We start from the raw sequence: 19,126 nt of genomic DNA on the forward strand, positions 1-19,126 counted from the left end.
ACATTTTTAAAAAATCCTCAGGACACCCCAAAAAAAGTACTTTCATTTTGGGGGCGAAAAAAAAAACAATATTGGGGAAAAAGTTTTAAACTACCGAAAATGATTCAGGGGGGTTTCCCATGTATGCGGCTGGTAGCGGCAGGTGCATTTTCTAGAATGCGGCTGTTAGCGGCAGGTGCATTTTTGAAGAATTTTAAAAAATAACTTTAGGGACTTAAATATATGCTTGTACCCATTTTCATGTGCCCCAAATTTGATAGGCATTGTTATTTTTACTCCCCAAAAAAAGCTAAGTGCTATTCTTCACTAGTTCTTCACAGGCGCATTTATGCACCTGCCGCGGCTATGTAAAAACCCTGACTATCTTCAGCAGGCCAAATCGGGGGTACCCAAAGTGATCCCCCATGTCAGAACATCTTTTGGGGGGTGACAGCATGATTTCCCCAAAAACAAACAGCACTTTTCGATACTTACCGTTCCGCCAAGTCCAGTTTTCGCCTAATCCAAATTGAATACGGGGATAAGCGGGCACGCACCCAATACTGTACCCTGCAAAAAACATCGATGATGGCCCTAAAGAGGACACTGTGACTGTGCGTCATGCTGTTGCTGATACGTACTTCTACTAAAGCCTCTATAATTTATTAAATTTCTAGGTCTGAAAGGTTAAATTCTTTACAATACAAGCTAGCCTTCTATAGTTAATCAGCATGAAACAGCATCCATGATAAAAGATACAAGCGATACACCATCTGCGTCAGTCCAGCAAGGAGATTTGTCAGTGATGCCACAGAGGCCCTCTTCCAAACTCAAAAATGTATATGAATTAATGTTTTTTTTTAATTACTCTGATTTGTAACTTCAAGCATTTGTCAACATCAATTGATTGTAATAGGAGAAGTAACAGTATCAGCTACAAGTTAGCTACATGAAATGGGCATCATCTATGGTGGTGGGCTGTCTGGTAAAGCATAGCTGGTGCCATCATCAGCTTCCATGCTGCTGTCACATGATCACCTGCTGCTGTTTACTTTCAAAACTCTGAGTGGCAGTTGGGAGTCAGAGACAGTTGGACTGTCGGCAGGATGGCGTCGCATCTGGAGGAAGCCAGGAGCTCAGAGGATGAGGAGTTTTCTATCTACAAGAGAAGAAAGAAGATGATGGCTTTGAAGAAAAGAAAGATATCTGACAGTTTGGAAGAGTCTTGGTCCATCAAGAAGGCCAGAAAGAGGATTTCCACCGAGTCTCGCAAGAAAGGAAGGAAGAAGTGCCTGCATGTGAAAAACAGCTCTGATGATGGGAGCCAGAAATTTTTTTCTATGGATAATACCAACCACAAGAGTGATAAGAGGAGGAAGAGAGAGGATCAGATAGAAGAAATTGGCATAGACAGTGGAATGATTGCAGACAGGAAGAGAAGGAAAACATCTGGGGAGGTCATTCACTTTGGTGACTCTAGAAGGAGACAGGAACGAGCAGGTATGGCCGTATCAATGTATAAGACATGACAACCAGTAGACTTGGAATAATACAAACCTTACAAGAAAACAACAAAAACAATCTGGACAGTTTAGGCCACTCCCATTATCCACAATTACCACACCCATTTCCTATGAGAATCACACATCCGACAAATTATATACTTTTTGCCTTTATAAATAGTGGAACTGGTGGTAAATATGATAACCTTTATGAAGTAATTATTCAATTTTCTGAGGTAATCATTTATGGCCATCACATGCAGTATAACAATATCAGGATTTGCAGCTGAAATTATGAAAATAATTAGAAATATGTGTTTAATTTGGCTATAAGTCTTCTTTATCTGTTATTTTCCATCTCTTGGGTCTCTAACTGTTTGCTCAAGTTAGCATGGTCCAAGACTACATCTACTGCCCCTAAAGGGAATGTAATCATGGGTCCCACTTAGGGGTAAGGCCAACCACTAGTGAGGTGATATACTGCCATTAGTGGGGTTGTGGTAATTCCAACGAGAACTTGCTTAATGCTAAAGTGTAGTATATAAAGAAAAAGAGTTTCATATATTCTATGAAAAAGAACTACAGTGATGAAATGTGCATTAATCAATAAACAACCTTAATTTATAAATTTTATATGGATAAACATATGCATTAATAAATACAAAAAATGTACTTTGCTGTTCAAGGGACTACCTGGGACTGTCTGTTATTAGTCTTTTTTTATGCAGATAATGATCTCTGTTGCTTTTCCTAAAAATATCACAGTTGGGGCTCTATTCAGCAAACACATTTCTACTAAACAATGCGGATATGAGTGTTACCACATTTTTCAGTACTATTCCCACTATACAGCAAAGTGTTACCAGAGAATATAACGCAATTATCTTCTCCATTAATACCAGCTCGCATAGTATCACACTGTAGAGCGGAAGCCAGCTCCCTACAGCTCTTTAACATTTTTGCAACTCATCAAGCATCAAAACATTAAATAAAGGTGTAGACGCTTATTTTATATAATATCATCTCAGAATAGCGTCATATGAAGAAAAATCCTTCTTTCAGCCTGAAAACAACCAGGGTAGAGGGATCTTGTACAATCAGTCCCTGTAGCCGTTCCCAGCAGTATAATGACACAGATTTGTAAAAAATGCATATATATATATATATATATATATACATATATATATATATATATATATATATATAGCTCATCCCTGAGCTTTTTCATATTGCGCCTCTTTATACACTCCTCTATAGAAACTCCAATTTGGAGACAGAGGAGCATGTTAGGAAGATAAGCAGTATGTATTCAAGCCAGAGAAGCACTGGGAAGGCTAAAAATGGCAGAAAAATGGGTGTGGTCACTTAAAAATGGGGCGTGTCAACATGACACACCCCTTTATTGTCACTCTGACCGTTCCTTTCCATATGCACCTTAACCCCAGTAGTGCCCCTTATACAGTAGCCCCAGTATACAATGTCCCAGTTGTGGTCCCTCTTATGCAGGCCCATAGTAGTGCCCCTTTTACAGTACCCCCAGTAGTGGTCCCCCTTAAGCAGCCCCCCATTAGTTCCCCTTATACAGTACCCCCAGTATGCAATGCCCCCAGTAGTGGTCCCCCTTATTCAGTGCCCCCAGTAGTGGTCCCCCTAATGCAGGCCCCCAGCAGCGATCCCCCCTATCCAGTGTCCCCTATACAGGGCCCCCTGTAGTGGTTCTCCATGTTTAGTGCCCCCAGTAGTGGTCCCCTAGTAGTAAGCCCCTCATATAGTGCCCCCAGTAGTAGTTTCCCCCCAGTAGTAGTCCCCAGTAGAGGTTCCCCCTCACGATGCAGTGCCCCCAGTAGTAGCACCCCTAGTAGTAACTCCCCCCCAGTAATGGTGTCCCCAGTAGTAGTAGCTCCCCCCAGTAATGGTGTCCCCAGTAGTAGTAGCTCCCCCCGAGCAATGGTGCCCCCAGTAGTAGTAGCTCCCCCCAGTAATGGTGCCCCCAGTAGTAGTAGCTCCACCCCAGTAATGGTGCCCCCAGTAGTAGTAGGTCCCCCCCAGTAATGGTGTCCCCAGTAGTAGTAGCTCCCCCCCAGTAATGGTGTCTCCAGTAGTAGCCCCCCCAGTAATGGTGCCCCCAGTAGTAGCCCCCCCCCAGTAATGGTGTCCAAAGCAAAACTAATCCATATGCACTGTCCATATGCAGCCCTGCAGCACCACCACTCCAGTCCCTCCACACTACAGAATCCTATCTATGACACTAATCTATGACACCTGACCTTCCCTGGCTGGCAGTCCATAGCATCTGACAGTCACTGAATGGCAACGCAGCAGCTGACTGAAACATGCACTAACTGTGAGATGCGGTAAGCTAAATCAATTTAATTAGTTTTGCATTGGATTTACATATAGAATATTATGGGATATTATTTAAAACAAAAACGCTGTGCTGCTACTGCCAAATATATATAATATAAAAAAAATGGGTGTAAGCAGAGGGTGGCTTTAAAATGGTCTATCTATCTCATATCTATCTATCTATCTATCTAATATCTATCTCATATCTAGCTATCTATCTCAAATCTATCTATCTAATATCTATCTGTCTATCTCATAGCTATCTATCTACAGTATCTACTCTATCTCATATTTATCTATCTATAGTATTTATCGATCGATCTATCTATCTATCTCATATCTATCTATCTATCTATCTATCTATCTATCTATCTATCTAACTATCTATCTATCTATCTCATATCTATCTACAGTATCTACTCTATCTATCTATCTATCTATTTCATATCTATCTATCTATCTATCTATCTATCTATCTATCTATCTATCTATCTATCTCATATCTATCTATCTACAGTATCTACTCTATCTATCTCATATTTATCTATCTACAGTATCTATCGATCGATCTATCTATCTCATATTTATCTATCTATCTCATATCTATCTATATCACATCTACATACCTCCCAACTGGATGCGGGATATACCCCGTTTTTCTGGGACTGTCCCGCTGTCCCACCTGTGTCCCGCGGTGGGGGGGAAGTTGGGGAGAGCACAAACCGCTCTCCCCAAGCACGTCCCCCAAAGTGACGAAAATGGGGGAAGTCGCAAGGCTCTTTCCCATTTTCCATAGACACCTAGCTAAGTTAGAATGTTGGGAGGTATGCATCTATCTATCTATGTCACATCTATCGATCGATCTATCTATCTCATATCTGTCTCATCTATTTATCTATGTCTCCTATATCATATTTATCTCTCTATGTCACATCTATCTATCTGTCTCCTATATCATATTTATCTCTCTATGTCACATCTATCTATCTGTCTCCTATATCATATTTATCTCTCTATCTCATATCTATCTATCTATCTATCTATCTATCTATCTATCTATCTATCTGTCTATCGTGGGGTCCTGGGCAAGTTATAGATGATAATGTGGTTACTTCTACAACATATGACTTGCAGTAGTGGTGTTGGCATTATGTGGCAATACAGGGGTGACAAAGGCTGATTGTCTCTGTAATATGTATGGGGGTATCTCTGGGTCTCATTCAGACCCGCTCACGAGCGCTGAGCGCTCACAAGCGGGTCGATGTTTCCCAAATGCGCATGCGTCGTGCGCATGCGCGAGACCCGAATAACGATGGGGTAGCCGTCGTTATGGGTCTCTCACCAAAGGGGGCGTGCTGTCGATGGTGATTGACAGCATGCCCCCTTTGGTGGGTTGCCGGGGGCGTGTCTGCCCAGACAGAGGTGTTCCCATGGGAACGCCTACCGTCTGGGTCCGACCCCACTGACATCACTAGTGATGTCAGTGGGAGTGATTATGGCTCTGATAGCCACTCCATGGCTTGCGGCAGATGAGACCCTACCACAAGGGTCTCTTCGCAAGCCCGATGGTCGTGATGGTCTTGACCATCGTGACCATCATCATGGACGCTCGCATAAGCTGTGGGTGGTAACCCACAGCTATGCGAGCGTCCACGAGGCCGCCTCGTAAAAAAAAAAACACGGCCGGCTCTGAATCAGGCCATCTGTTCAGTGTATAGCTAATATATATATATGGGGGTATCTCTGTTCAATGTATAGCTGTAACATGTGTTTTGGAAAATGCAGGGGAGATATGTGTGGATGAGGGGGGTCGAGGGGGGCCCCCAGATATATCAGTGTACCAGGCCCCAAGATTTCTGTTGGTGGCCCTGCCCATGGCTCAACTGAAGATATACCCTTAGTGACCTTCTGTAGCTTGTTTTCTGCTGTCATGTCCCCTCAATCTGTATATCCTCCCCCTCAGCCTGATGGCCTTAGGTTATACTGTAGGTATGTGATTTATACCTGTTATTCATGTGCAGTCCTCTCACCTCTGCAGCTGCTTAGCACCACCTAGCCTTAAATTGCCCCACCAGCCATAATGCAATCACTATGTGTCGGGGGGAGGGGGTGATTACTCCTTCTAGATAGAAAATGCAGCATTTCCCTTTTATCATGCATTGTTAGGGGATATCGGGCATAGGGGACTAGATAATGATAACCACACCCAGTGCTGTTACATGGCTATGGAAATAGGATGCTTAATTTAAAGGGGCAGCAGGCATAATTACTATGAGAAAGAGATTGTGCTCTCCTGCATGGGCACCTTACAGCTGACTACAATAGGTACATGTTTACTGCTGAAGAGTATGTGGTTTTATCCAGTTATTTACATATGGGGCAGGATTTAGTGCAGTAAATGGTTTGTCACAACTAAACCTCTGATATCTTGAATCACAGTTAACAAGACCCATTCCATTAGATACAAAATGCTCTGCTCCTTGGGTCCCACCTAATGTATGATTGCAGTCACCTGTGCTGAACTAGGTAATTGATGAGATAGGTGTTTCAGCACAGGTGTCTGCAATCATAAATTAAGAGGGAAGTCCAGGAGCAGAGCATTTTATTCCTAATGGAATGGCCATGTTGGAGCATACTTACCGACTTTTCTGCAGGGGGCTTCGGGAGGGGGCTGCCAGGTCCATCCAGCAGGGAGGATGGAGGCGGTTCAGGTAGGCGGAGCGGGGGCGTGCCGATGCGATCGCATCATAGTGGCCCCACCCCCCACTTTAGAATGCCAATATTACTGGCATTATAAGGCAGGGGGCGGGGCTATGATGACAAGATTCAGTGTGAATCGCGCCATCGCACCCCCGGACCGCCCACTTTTGCGGGTTTGCGAGGTGCCGGAGGCCATTCCGGGGGACTTGCCTAGTCTTGCGGGGTGCCGGGAGCAGCACCCGATTATCGGGAGAGTCCCGGGAGAGTAGACAAGTATGCATTGGAGGGTCTGAGTTAAGCTGTCAGTAACCCGGGTTATATGAATAAATTACATAATACATTCTGTTCCTGCAACAAACTTTGCTGCATCTGTAAAACCATAATCTTTTACCACCTTAAATAAACTAGTTAATTACAAGCATGATAACAGCTGACTGCATGCAGCTGGATAATGATCATGAGTCTGGTTTTAAATGCAGAGTGCAATGCGAGTTGGCCATAATAGCTCCAGCATTGCATATATGGAACTAAGGGCCTGAAACAGCATGGATCGCAATTGCAACTGCATACGCATATCGGTCAATGGTTCATACTGCGCATGCGTATGCACCGCACTGCACATGCGAAGGTTAGCATTGCATTTACACACGCAGATAGAAAGCCATCGCAGAGTGAGTGATGGGATGTCAGTGTTTGGGGGTGGTGACGAGGGAGTGGTAGGAGAAACCCAGGCGTGCCTGTCCGTTTGAACGCCATTACATGGGTGTGCATACATTAGCTACTGTGACAACATATGCAGCCTGAGTACTCACTGCATGCAACGGAACCTGCAATTCCTGAGACAGGAAAGATTCAGTATATAGGAAAGATTCCTGGACTGCACACCCTGAATATATATATATGCAGCTGTGGCTGCTCTTAACTATTTCTTTTACACTTCACTTTTCCTATTATGGTGGTGCCCTAGGGCGGCTTAGCTGGGCTAGTTTGGGGGTGTCCTGCGCTCTGGATTTGACCCCTAGTATGTTAGGGACCTACCCTAAAGAGGTTACCTGGATATGGTGGGTAGGCCCATAACCTTGGCCATGATTATGCTAAAAACCTCTATCAATTGCAAAATTTGATTGCAAATGTATTTATATATAATTAGTAATTTGGGGTTGTGCACCTGTGATCTGTATGTTTCAATTCCTGAGACAGGTCAGACCTGCTGTAATTCTGTGTGAGGGGTCGATGTTACTCATTGTTACCAATTTATACGCAGGACTGAGAGGTATTACGGATGTGAGAAAGCGGTAGTGGGCGTCTCTATGCTGGCTGAGTGGTTACAAACATTAGCATATTTCGCAGCAGAACTGCATGCATAATCGCAGCTGCGATCACAATAGTGATCTGTAATGAATCAGGCCCTAAATACAGATATCACCCACACGCTGAGTTGTATGCATCCTTGGGACTGGACTGCTACAATCTGTACGCTTGGCTTCATAGCTGTCATTATTTTTAGTTCTCACTTGCGTCAGCCCTTTCCCTGGTGCAAGAGATCCTCCTGAATATACAGGTATATTTACACATATGCACAATCCCTGCATAGCCCACAATTATGTGGAGATGCTCCTAATAAGCTATGTCTACTTGTTACTCATAGAGGAAACAATTCCATTGTAAGATGTTTCATTGTAGTTCCAGGGAGTATTTTAAATGATAATACCCTTTAGCCACAACAAAATGGAGCACAGCATACAATCTCACCTCTACATTAATGAAATACTTGGGGTATAAATGAATACTTTATAGCGTTTTTTATGTATTTAGGTCTGTTTACTGTAATATGCTCCCCCTTGAGTTGCTGCAACTCCACATACTATTGCATGTTACCAGGGCTGGCTCTAGGAGGAGTCACGCCCTGTGTGGAGAGGGAATACGATGCCCCTCACCCTACACTCGGTGAAGTCGTGAGCGTCCAAAAATGAGGCGTGGCCTATATTATCATAGACCATGCCCCCTAAGTGACGCTAATTGGGGACATGCCTGTATAGCACGTCTCCCATTTAACATCAGGCTGGGGGCAAGCCCAGCACTCCTTCAGTAGCTGGGCTGCCCCCAGCCCTCTTCCTGCACTGAACTGTCCATTACTTTTCTATGGGGCTGGCACAGCTGCGGCGGTGGGAGTGCCCAACCTCCCGACCACCAGCAGTACACTTCGGCCCGCGGGTGAAACAGCAGGGCAGTGCCCAAAAAACGGGACTGTCCCTCTGAAAATCGGGAAGGTTGGCAGGGGTACGCCCTCAATGGGGTGGCGCCCCTGTTCGACTGCAATGGTTAAACATGCCTCGTGCCAGCCCTGCATGTTGCTTTAGCCTTGACTTCTCATCTTGTGCTAATCCCTAATCCCTACTAACTACAATAGGTGCAAGGGGTACACCTGCTTTAGGGCCCAGTGCTGATGGGGGCTGATCTACCTTGTCAAAGTTATATGTGTTATATTTTTTACCATTGGGCAGTCTCGGACTGGAGCATGAAGGGCCCACCGAGGAAATGTAGTGATAGGGGCCCATATTTGGGGTCATGGCCAGCCTCCACAGAGGCTTGGCTAACCATTAAGAGTGCATGGTCTGGGTCCCTTAAAGAATCTATATAGTAAATACTGCTAATGCATGCAAGATAATGTACAAGATTAATAACAGCAATGCATTGTAGAAAATACATCATAGTCCTGTGCAGTATAATTTAACATACGTATAATTAATAATTCAAGTGTATAGTGTTCACTCTAGCTCCGGCGCAAGGCAGGGCGCCGGAGCTAGAGAGGACACGTCAGTGCGCGCGCTGCAGGCACGTGCGCGACCGAGAAGGGGGCGTGGTCATTGAAAAGGGGGCGTGTCTATAAGACGCGTCCCCTTTTCGTCACACTTGGGGGTGTGCCCGGCACTTACGGACACGTCGGGCAGCCCCCAAGCTCTAAGGACAGTGAGAATAGATGCCGGACGCATGCATCTATTCTCCGGGGATGACCGGGTCACCGCACATTTCTTCACCCACAGGACACTGCGACCCGCGGGTGAAGATGGCTCCCGCAGGCTGTTAGGGCTGGGCGCTTTTTGCCATCCTTCTGGAGGGCAGAGCGCTTTTTGCCTTCCAGAAGGAGGGCAGGGCGCCGCGCCCCACTAAAACAGCCTAGCGGGAACGCTAAGTGTACAGTGTGGAACCTGAGCACTAGAGAAGAGGGTAGGCTGCGCAGCAGCAGAGGCGCATTGTCAGGACTTGGGGCAGTCAGCACAGAATACCGGCGGTGCGAGTGATCACGGTATACAGCGCTCACTGCTCAGTCATTTCACATCTCCCATTCTAGGATCAACATAATAAACATAACCACTGTTGATCCCATGTAGCCATCCCCAATAAATAAATATAACTTCCATCCTATAAAGCCCATAATAACATCAATATTTAATAAATAACCCTCATCCCCACCTTAAATTAATAGACATTGCCAAGATGCCACTATTATATTAATATCCGTCATCATTAAATGAACAGTTCCCATCCACTGCTAAATGACTACCCCACCACACCAATAAATTAATAGCCCAGCCCACATCTCCATTACATGAAATAATATCTCCACACTAATAAATAGCCCAGTCCTCTATCCAATAACATTAAATTACTAGCCCACAGAATAATAATAAAATTAATAGCTCAGTCCCCTGCTTTAAAACAGTCTTCCTGCAGCCTGAGCTCAAGGGGCTCAGGGATGCTGTGTATTCTCGTCTCTCCCCATTTACATGCACTGCTCACCTGGCCAGCCCCGCAGGATTGCCCACTCACTGCTGCTGCTGGCCTTTTACAGGGCTGATAAGTGTAAGTAAAATTATGTTTTATACAGTTATGAAAATGGTATATATATATATATATATATATATATATATATATATACACTCACACTATATATCACTATAAAGGTTTTTTTACCTGTATAAAACTCTTCTTCTAAATTGTTCCAAAAATTATTGATTTATTAAATAATCAAATTATGTAAGTAAGAACTATTACCCTTATTCAATATAATGTCATTAATAATCTACATATTTATTAATTGCGTTTTACCAAATCAGGTGTAAATAGTTATTTACATAATTTGATCATTTAAAAAAATCAACAATTTTGGGGTAATTTTTGGAAAATATTAGCCAATTAAATGGTTAAGCAATGGGGCCCACTGAGGATATCCCAGATACACTGATGGTCAGCCCATCCAGCTATTATACAAATAATATTAAGCAACTGACCGGCACAAGGTGATGCAATATGACACCAACCTGAGGTGCAAATACCACTCCACAGCCCATCCCTGACCATTTTTCCAACAGTAGCAATTAATGACCCACTTTCCTCTGTATGGCTGAGTTTATGTACTCTCTCTGCACACAACAGTATTCTGACTGCATTACAGTTACATAATAGTGTAATACAATACAATAATGTACATACATTTTACATGTGCCTCTAAGGGCTCTATTTACTACAATCCGCATTGGGAATGCAGATTGTAGTGTGATACTACTCCGGTCAGCTGACATCCCATACTGCCCTGGGACCGGGTCACCTGATGACCGGGCCACAGTGCAGTAAGGGAGACCAGCTGACCGGAGGGAGGACATCACCGGAGCCCTGAACACCGGTTTTAGGTAAGTAAATTTTTTTATTACTTTTTTTTTTTGCAGTGTATCAGCGTGTGGTCTGTTTAGACCACATAGCTGAACACTGGGGCCGACTCCGGGCTCTGCGCTGTATGTTAGAGCGGAGCTGGAGTCCGGTAACCGGGGAGACCCTGGATAACGCCACCTCCAGGTGACGTTATTATCACAGGGCCTCCCCAGGTATATTTTTCACAATTTATTTTTAGTAACTTGCACACAGATCGCATTTCCCATTCCAATTATGGGAAATGCGATCTGATTACTAAAAATAAGTGATACGTAGGGGTTGGAGTAGAATTTTACGAATACTACTCCAATTGCCCTGTAGTAACTTTAGGTGAAACTAAAATAATGTGAAAAGGGTGTGAAAACACCCTTTTTCACTTAATTTTAGTAAAATGAATGATTATAGAGCCCTAACTCTGAATAGTAAATGTTACATTGTTCACTTTTTTATCCCTATAAGGAGGAAGTGGTGTTCAGGAAGCTGCTCCTGGTGAAACAGTCTCTACATACATCAAGAGGCTGTCCTTCTGCCATATACTGGGCCAGGGCAGCTTTGGGAAGGTAAGTCATGTGACTGTGGTTACATAACTCAGGTAACAACTGTGTGACTCAGACATTGTAGTAAAGGAGGCATCATGAATATATTATCATTGTCACTCCATGTACGTCATTAAGCATCACCATAAAGCAGTGGGGCAGGGCCAGATTAAGGCTTGTGGGGGCCCCATAAATTGCGGGGGCCCCTTCAAGCCACACGGAGCTTCCCCTTAAGCCTTCTGCCCTCCTACCCCCAAAGACTCTGCCGCTGACTTATCTGAGTGATGGCGTGCGGGCGTGACCTCCTCCCAGCAGAGTTGCTGCCTGGTCCTCCAATCCGCGTCACAGACGTAATGTGTCACGTGGCGCCGGTGAGAAGAAGACTCAGGAGCCGCTCTGAGCTGTATGCAGCGGCACTGTCACTGGACACCTGTTCTCGGCAGGGTCACACTAATCCTGTGTGGGGGCCCCTCCGTGTGTGGGGCCCAGGGACGACCACCCCTGTCGCTCCCCCCTTAATCCGGCCCTGCAGTGGGGGCAGGACTTAATGGCACTATTCCCCTCAGTCACATCATTAATCTGGGAATATTCTAGAGTCTCATTCCAGGAAAGTAGCCAGGTAGGCCTTACTCCTGTGCTGGCTGACTGCGTATTACCATTGTCATTTACAGAAACATCATCCACAGTCTACTCTGTTATAGAATCAAATAATATCTAAAAATTACATTTTTTTTTACTTTAATGACACTGGAAATACAATATACCGCTAACCTCTAAAGACATGGAGCTACCTGGATGCGTATGGAGGTAATAAAATATAAGTAGAAATATGATTGTGTGTGTATGCCTCTATCACCTGTAGGTCCTGCTGGCTGAGGACTCTCTGACTGGTCAGCGACTGGCAGTGAAGGTCATCAAGAAGAGAGAGCTGCTATTGAAGGACCCGGAGCTGGTGTTTGTGGAGCGCAGGGTGCTAGAGGTTGCGTCTGGTAGTGCCTTCCTCATCCATGGTCACCTTGCCTTCCAGACCACGGTACAGTGTATTTCTTATTAGACAAGGATCATTAGCTGGGATTCTTTATTTATATTTACACATTTATCATAAATACAGGATTCATCTCTTCTTGGGTAATAATGTTACTATGAGCCAGTACGCTCACTTGGAGTTGTTGCAATGTTCTCCTAATAAAATGTATTATATGACTATTGTATGTGTCCAATCAAACAGAACCATCTATTTCTGGGTCTGGAATACGCGAGTGGCGGGGACTTATACCAGTTCCTGCAGAGGAAAGGCCGCTTGGACATCACCAGCGCAACGTAAGCACCTCAAATACAACAGACATGTACTGAAATGAACTGTAACAGGGTGTGCAGAGATAGGGACAGTATAACAGTTGTACTCCTTTTCTAAGTTCCCCTTAATATTTCCTACCCCTACACATTTACCCAAAGCTGGGATGCTAGATGGCCCAGCAGCTAACATTACTGGGGTACCTTGTCCTTATCAATAGAGCTTGTTTAAGATAATAATACTCGGTTTTGAGCTGCATTACATCTGCATTGAAAGGAGTTAGACTTAAATAAAATACAGACTTTAATGTACATGCCCCCATCCCATACACCTTGGCCATCCTCTCCAGGGAATGGCAAATGTTCAATGTAATCTTTTCATTAAGGTACGGTCTGATCACCTTAATTTGGTCTTTATGTGGAATGTGAGTATGGATAGAATAACATGCAGGGGCACAGAGAGAAGGGGGAGCAGATACTAATTACCGGGGCCTGGACTTGTTTGAGGGGCTTGGCAGGGTGCCTGGGCCAGCTTTCGAGGGGGATAAACACCCCCCTTTGCAGGTGCACATAGTATTTTCCACTAATTATTTGCAGGGGATTTGACCACACCCCCTATATATCTCCTGGTCCCACCATTGTCTTGATAGCCCTGCTAACATATGGCCTATTAGATCATGGAATGTCTTGCATATATGTCAATGTGCTGATCATGTGGGGGCATAGTTGTGAGAATGTGTCAGTGATAACAGGGTGTCATGTGACAGGGGCAGTGTTATGACATGAGGGGGTAAGTGGGGATATCAGGTTTTCTACCTTTTTCTAATGTCAACAAGTTACAATCATTTCTTCTCTTTAAGATTCTACGCAGCTGAGATCACATGTGGTGTACAACACCTGCACTCTAAGGGTGTCATCCATCGGTAATTATACTAATAATTCCAATTTCATACAAAATCAGGTCACAGTGATGTGCACTTTCTTATTACGCTTAAAGTAAGAACTGAAATCACTGTAATCACTAGGTGGCGCTGTCTGCAAAATGTGACTCCTGTAATACTACTAGTAATTCATGTACAGTATATTTTTCTCACTAGGCAAAACAGTTCTCATTTATCATAAATCTTTCTTTATAGAGACCTAAAGCCAGATAACATCCTGATGGCAGAGTCTGGTCATCTGAAAATTGCTGATTTCGGCCTGGCAATCGATAACATCTTTGGTGACCAGACAGCCACAGCCTATGCTGGAACCCCTGGATATATGGCACCAGAGGTGAGGGGTATAATATATTATTACTATCAGCAGCATATGCTCCGGCTTATGCCTGGCAGATGTCACATACACTTATTACATTATTAATCAATGTTTTTTGCCATTTGTTTTGACTGCAAAATACAGTGTATACATCACTTTTAGGCATAAAATGTAAAAATCTTTTCTAAAACATAGAAAAAACTCTCCATATGGAGAAAAAATGGTTACACCACACACAAATAAAACATTATGGGCCTAAGTCAGAGGTAGGAGCAGACGTGTCTGTGTCTTTGGTGATCGCCCGTATGTGATACTATGTAATGCCACTGCACAGCCCTTCCCTGGTATACATCTGTGTGTGCAAGGACTGAGACGTCACTATGGGCATATGTAGATGCTGTAATACTGCCTGGTGCATCTGTAGTCACCACCATCGGTCACACCATAGAAATTTATACCAGCACTATGGCAGGTGCAGATTATACAAGTATGGCCTCGCTGTGAGTGATTGAGCACCCATGTACACAAACACGTTACTGACATGCCCATAAGACAGACCATCTCTGTGCATCTGTTTAGCCACCTCCCAGTCACCACCCAGGAATGCCAAGCACTTCTCCTAGAAATGTCTGATGGTGTGCGGCTCATCAGTGTCTTTGTGCGCACACACTGTGTAACACATGCGCCGTAGGAGTTTTAAGGATTTTTGGGTAAGCACAGTAGCAAAACATTGCCCAACTCTGTGACCATCGGCATTGCGTCCAATTCAGAATCAGGCCCTATATGTCCTGCCAGCATAAGTGGTGCATTCGCCATCATTCATTGACAAGTGGGTCGCTAGTGCTGGTGATCATCATCATCAGTGAATGTGCACATGTCCCTGACCTACCCCAAATAATAATTCTGGCCTCCATCTGTTCATAGCTGTGTCATCACACCTTTATTGTACTCTTAATAAGAGCATCACTGACCTGCCTACGCAGGAGCAAGCAGTGCTGGGGAAGTACTCTGTGGCACCCTGTGCCAGCCCCGCCCCTGAATATGTGACTTCATGGTGTTATGACACTCCAGGCAGCTCTACAGGCTGCAGGGTGTGTGTTGCTAGTGACCAGGCACCCTGCAAGCCAAATACAGGAGCCTGGGACAGAGACAGTTCCATACCAAGGGCCCTGCACAATGACACTGCTCACACTTCCCTATTGACATCACTGAGTGGCAGATTCACTGTGAGTTCTGTCCGTGGAAGTCACGGCTAAGGATGGCCATCGATATTTAACAAGCATTAAAGGTTTACTACCGATGAGCGACGGTTTTGCTATCGATTGCAGAGAGCCAATGGAGCTCAATGTTTATTTCTTCTACAGAGAGACAAGGAGCTTAGCTGCGCCCCCTGGTAGTCTGCTAAGTCCCACCCCATGTTTTATATTGGCCCGCGACCCATTATTTACTAGGCAGCAGTGGCCATCGAGTGGGGCAAACCATCAATGGTTTTCCATAGATGTTTTGTTTTGCACCATCGATGGTTATCATTGATGGCACCATGGAAGGTGACCATCAATAGAAAGCGCTATATGACCATTCCTAGTCACGGTTGTGATGGTTTTAGCCACTTCAAGCAATTTGCGGCAAAGACTCAGCTATAGAATGCTGCCCAAAGTGTTACCTACTGAAAGAGGTGGGATGATAATAGCAAAGAACTAGTGCCAATGAGACACAGACACATGGCATATAGTAGATAATGATAGAGTAACAATGTGCTATAATATCTCTCTCTATGGTAGATGCTGGCAGGAGAGGAGTACAACGCTGGAGTGGATTGGTATTCATTTGGTGTCATCATTAATGAAATGATTACCGGAACCCGTCGCTTCCATCCCAGACGGTTCCACGAGGCAGAAGCTGTGGCTAAAGACATCGTTAAGCAGCTCCTGTGTAAAAATCCATCCAGGCGTTTGGAAGTCACCAGAAACATCCGCCAGCATCCTTTGTTCCAGCGTATGGATTGGGTCTCGCTGGAAGCCCTTAGACTCCCACCACCACATGTCCCTGACCTAGTAAGTATAGGAAAAAAAGCAGTTTTTCACAATTAATGCATTTAAAGATAATAAGGGTCATTTACATATATAATAAAAAGATGAAGGTCAACTATCATTTTATGATGAGAGGACATCGCTCAACCTATCTACATGGTGATCACTGTGGCATTACTTGCTTTATTTAGCTAGTGAAATAACTGCAGTCACATTGCACCCATATGTAGTAAGTGATTTCATGTACATTATTATATTGAGTCCAGCCACTGCAAACATGGAACTCCGGAGAGCTGAGTATTGAACATGAGTGCAGGGTGTATGGTCAGGGCAGCTACTAGGGGGGCACGTGCCCTTGACGCTGGTCTTGGGGGCACTGAGAACAGGCTGCTGAGCGGGAGCCTAGGCACCTGGCTGTTAGTGTGGGTTTGGAGCCGCATGCCGGGACTGGCAGGCAGCCGTCCACTGCCCTGCAGAGACACAGAGCTGCAATCATTCTCATGTAGCGCCAATCAGAGCTCGTGGACCAGCTGCAAATCAGTAGTGGCTGCCGGTCTGCAAGTTCTGATTGGCCCGTGACCGGTGTCACATTAGAATGATGGTGGTGTCTGTCTCTCAAGGGCTGCGGAAGGTTACCTGCCAATGCAGGCATGTGGCCCCAAATCCTTAGCTGGAAAGCAAGCTTGCCAATGCGGCGTGCAGCTCCAAATTTTAGGTAGAGGGGCTTCAAATCCTGGGAACAAGGTGAGAGGCTTTGGGGAAGGAAGGGGGACATAAATGTGTAAGGTGCATTATGGTGGGTTAAAGTGTAAAGGGTGTTACTGTGGCATAATGTGTAAAAGGGCATTATTATGGCATAATGTGTAAGGGGCATTACTGTGGAATAATGTGTAAGGGGTATTAAGGTGGCTTAATGTTTAAGGTGCATTACTGTGGCATAATGTGTTGTAAGGGACATTACTGTGGTATAATGTGTTGTGGGCATTACTGTGTGGCGTAATGTAATACATGAAACCACACACCCTTTTCAGGAGTACACATGCATTGCACGTAAAAATTTCTTTGTTGTATTTTTTTGGGGGGAGGGGCCAAATTACTGCCTTCCCGCGGGTGGAAAAATCCTAGTTTTGGCCCTGGTATAGTTTAGGCCACAGTAGACTTTGCAGCCTACAATATATGCACCGCACACCCCGCACCCTTTATAGAGAGGCCAGTGAGCAGAACCACACTACACTAGTCTATGCTATCAGCGGATCCATAGATACATGCCACATCTTACTTTTTTCTAACACTTTTAGCTTTTGTGAATTTGAAATCAGATTTTAGTACATGGATGTTTATTTGTCTCTTCTTTCTGTAGCCCACCATTGAACACAGCTCCCAAGGATGTAACATCGAGGAGATGGAAGCAGCAGAGGCTCAGATAACACCACTGAGCTCAATGGACCAGGAGCTGTTCAGAGGGTTCTCATATGTGGGCTCCAACTGGAGGACCATCCCCAGAACACCAGCCTTCCAACTGCATGGAGCGAGATGGCCTAACACCTGGAAGATGGTTATGGAACGAAGAGATGGTTTCAGGCTGATGGTTTTCGTATTCATGTTTATATTTTATGTGTATATTCTCTATATAAGTTAAGAGTATAATTTTAACACATTTTCTTTTCTATTCTTCTGAGGTCACCTCTGAGGATGTGCTCAACAGATTATGTCACCACCTCCCAGCAGGAATAGTTTAGACTTCTCGCTGGATGAAGAAGGTAAATTCTAAGAGGGTGACTTATACATCTCAGGGCTCATGTCTGTCACTCAGCAAATCAGTTGATTGATGCTGATGATAATATTGAACTTTGAGTTTTTATAGTCAGCTCCTCTATGAAAGTGTCTTAATTATTAGATTCATACACAGCCATGGTTGTTCATGAGATCTCTGTTGGCATTTTAATATAGAGTACCCCATACTTCAATCTCTGTAATTCAAAATCACTCCCCATATCTCTGACATTATAATGTAGAATATTCCCCTCCTTACCAATCTCTGCAATAATGCTAAATGAGACCGTAGAGCTCTAGCAGCACAATATAATATACATAATATAATACAGCATAATATAATTTAAATCTACCTTCTATATAATATAATATAATATAAAATCAGATCTCTGAAGTAATTATGAGACTAAGCCAGGGCTGTTTCTAGAGAGGAGAGGGCCCATGTGCAGTCTCCGACATAGGCCCCCTGCTCTCCGCCCGGTAGCGCACTAGACTGTGCGCGGGCAGCCCTGGAGTAATAGACTCTGGGCACTGCAGTGGCGGCCATTTTCCCTGTACTGCACATGCGCAAACAACAGGAAAATGGTCACCGTGGCCATTTTCCAGTCGTTTTACAGTGCAGGACCCCCGCACCGACGTGGGACTCCGGAGAGGTATGTAATATTATGGGTGCAGTGTGTGCGGTGCGTGGCCCCCTTGGACCCAGGGGCCCATGTTGCCCGCACACCCTGCACCCTTTATAGATACGCCCCTAAACTGAGCCCACTCCTAAAAGTTTATTGGTATAATTATTATGGAATTAGATCACATATCTGTAGGGTGAAACAATTAAATAACTTGCACCTCCTGTGGTGTCTTGCTGTCTGTCTGTGCACTGTACAGGCCATGTGACAGCAGCCTGCACTCTGATTAGTGGATAGTTTCAGACATTCACTAATTAAAGTATGGAGACCTCCAGCTACTCCATCTTGTGAATGACCAGCACCATCCACCAATCAGT

General features: G+C 44.5%; 1 protein-coding gene across 1 annotated transcript; it reads left to right on the top strand.

Moving 5' to 3' along the window:
* Positions 1 to 1,085: 1,085 nt before the first annotated feature.
* LOC148518356 (protein kinase C delta type-like) lies at positions 1,086 to 18,124 on the top strand. The gene is made up of 9 exons (XM_088477446.1): positions 1,086 to 1,479; positions 11,697 to 11,797; positions 12,636 to 12,806; positions 13,002 to 13,093; positions 13,927 to 13,989; positions 14,203 to 14,341; positions 16,105 to 16,365; positions 17,714 to 17,947; positions 18,059 to 18,124. Exons 1-9 carry the CDS (start codon positions 1,086 to 1,088, stop codon positions 18,122 to 18,124), a joined length of 1,521 nt encoding a protein of 506 aa, XP_088333572.1.
* Positions 18,125 to 19,126: the final 1,002 nt, after the last annotated feature.

The sequence above is a fragment of the Taudactylus pleione genome, unplaced genomic scaffold (assembly GCF_031769625.1).
Source record: "Taudactylus pleione unplaced genomic scaffold, aTauple2 ptg000201l, whole genome shotgun sequence".
NCBI lineage: Eukaryota > Metazoa > Chordata > Amphibia > Anura > Myobatrachidae > Taudactylus > Taudactylus pleione.

Excerpts from the sequence above, each read along its gene's own strand:
- LOC148518356 (XM_088477446.1), top strand. The coding sequence starts at position 1,086 with ATGGCGTCGCATCTGGAGGAAGCCAGGAGCTCAGAGGATGAGGAGTTT. Across the intron at positions 11,798-12,635 it reads GCCAGGGCAGCTTTGGGAAG|GTCCTGCTGGCTGAGGACTC; the intron begins GTAAGTCATGTG and ends TATCACCTGTAG. Across the intron at positions 12,807-13,001 it reads ACCTTGCCTTCCAGACCACG|AACCATCTATTTCTGGGTCT; the intron begins GTACAGTGTATT and ends CCAATCAAACAG.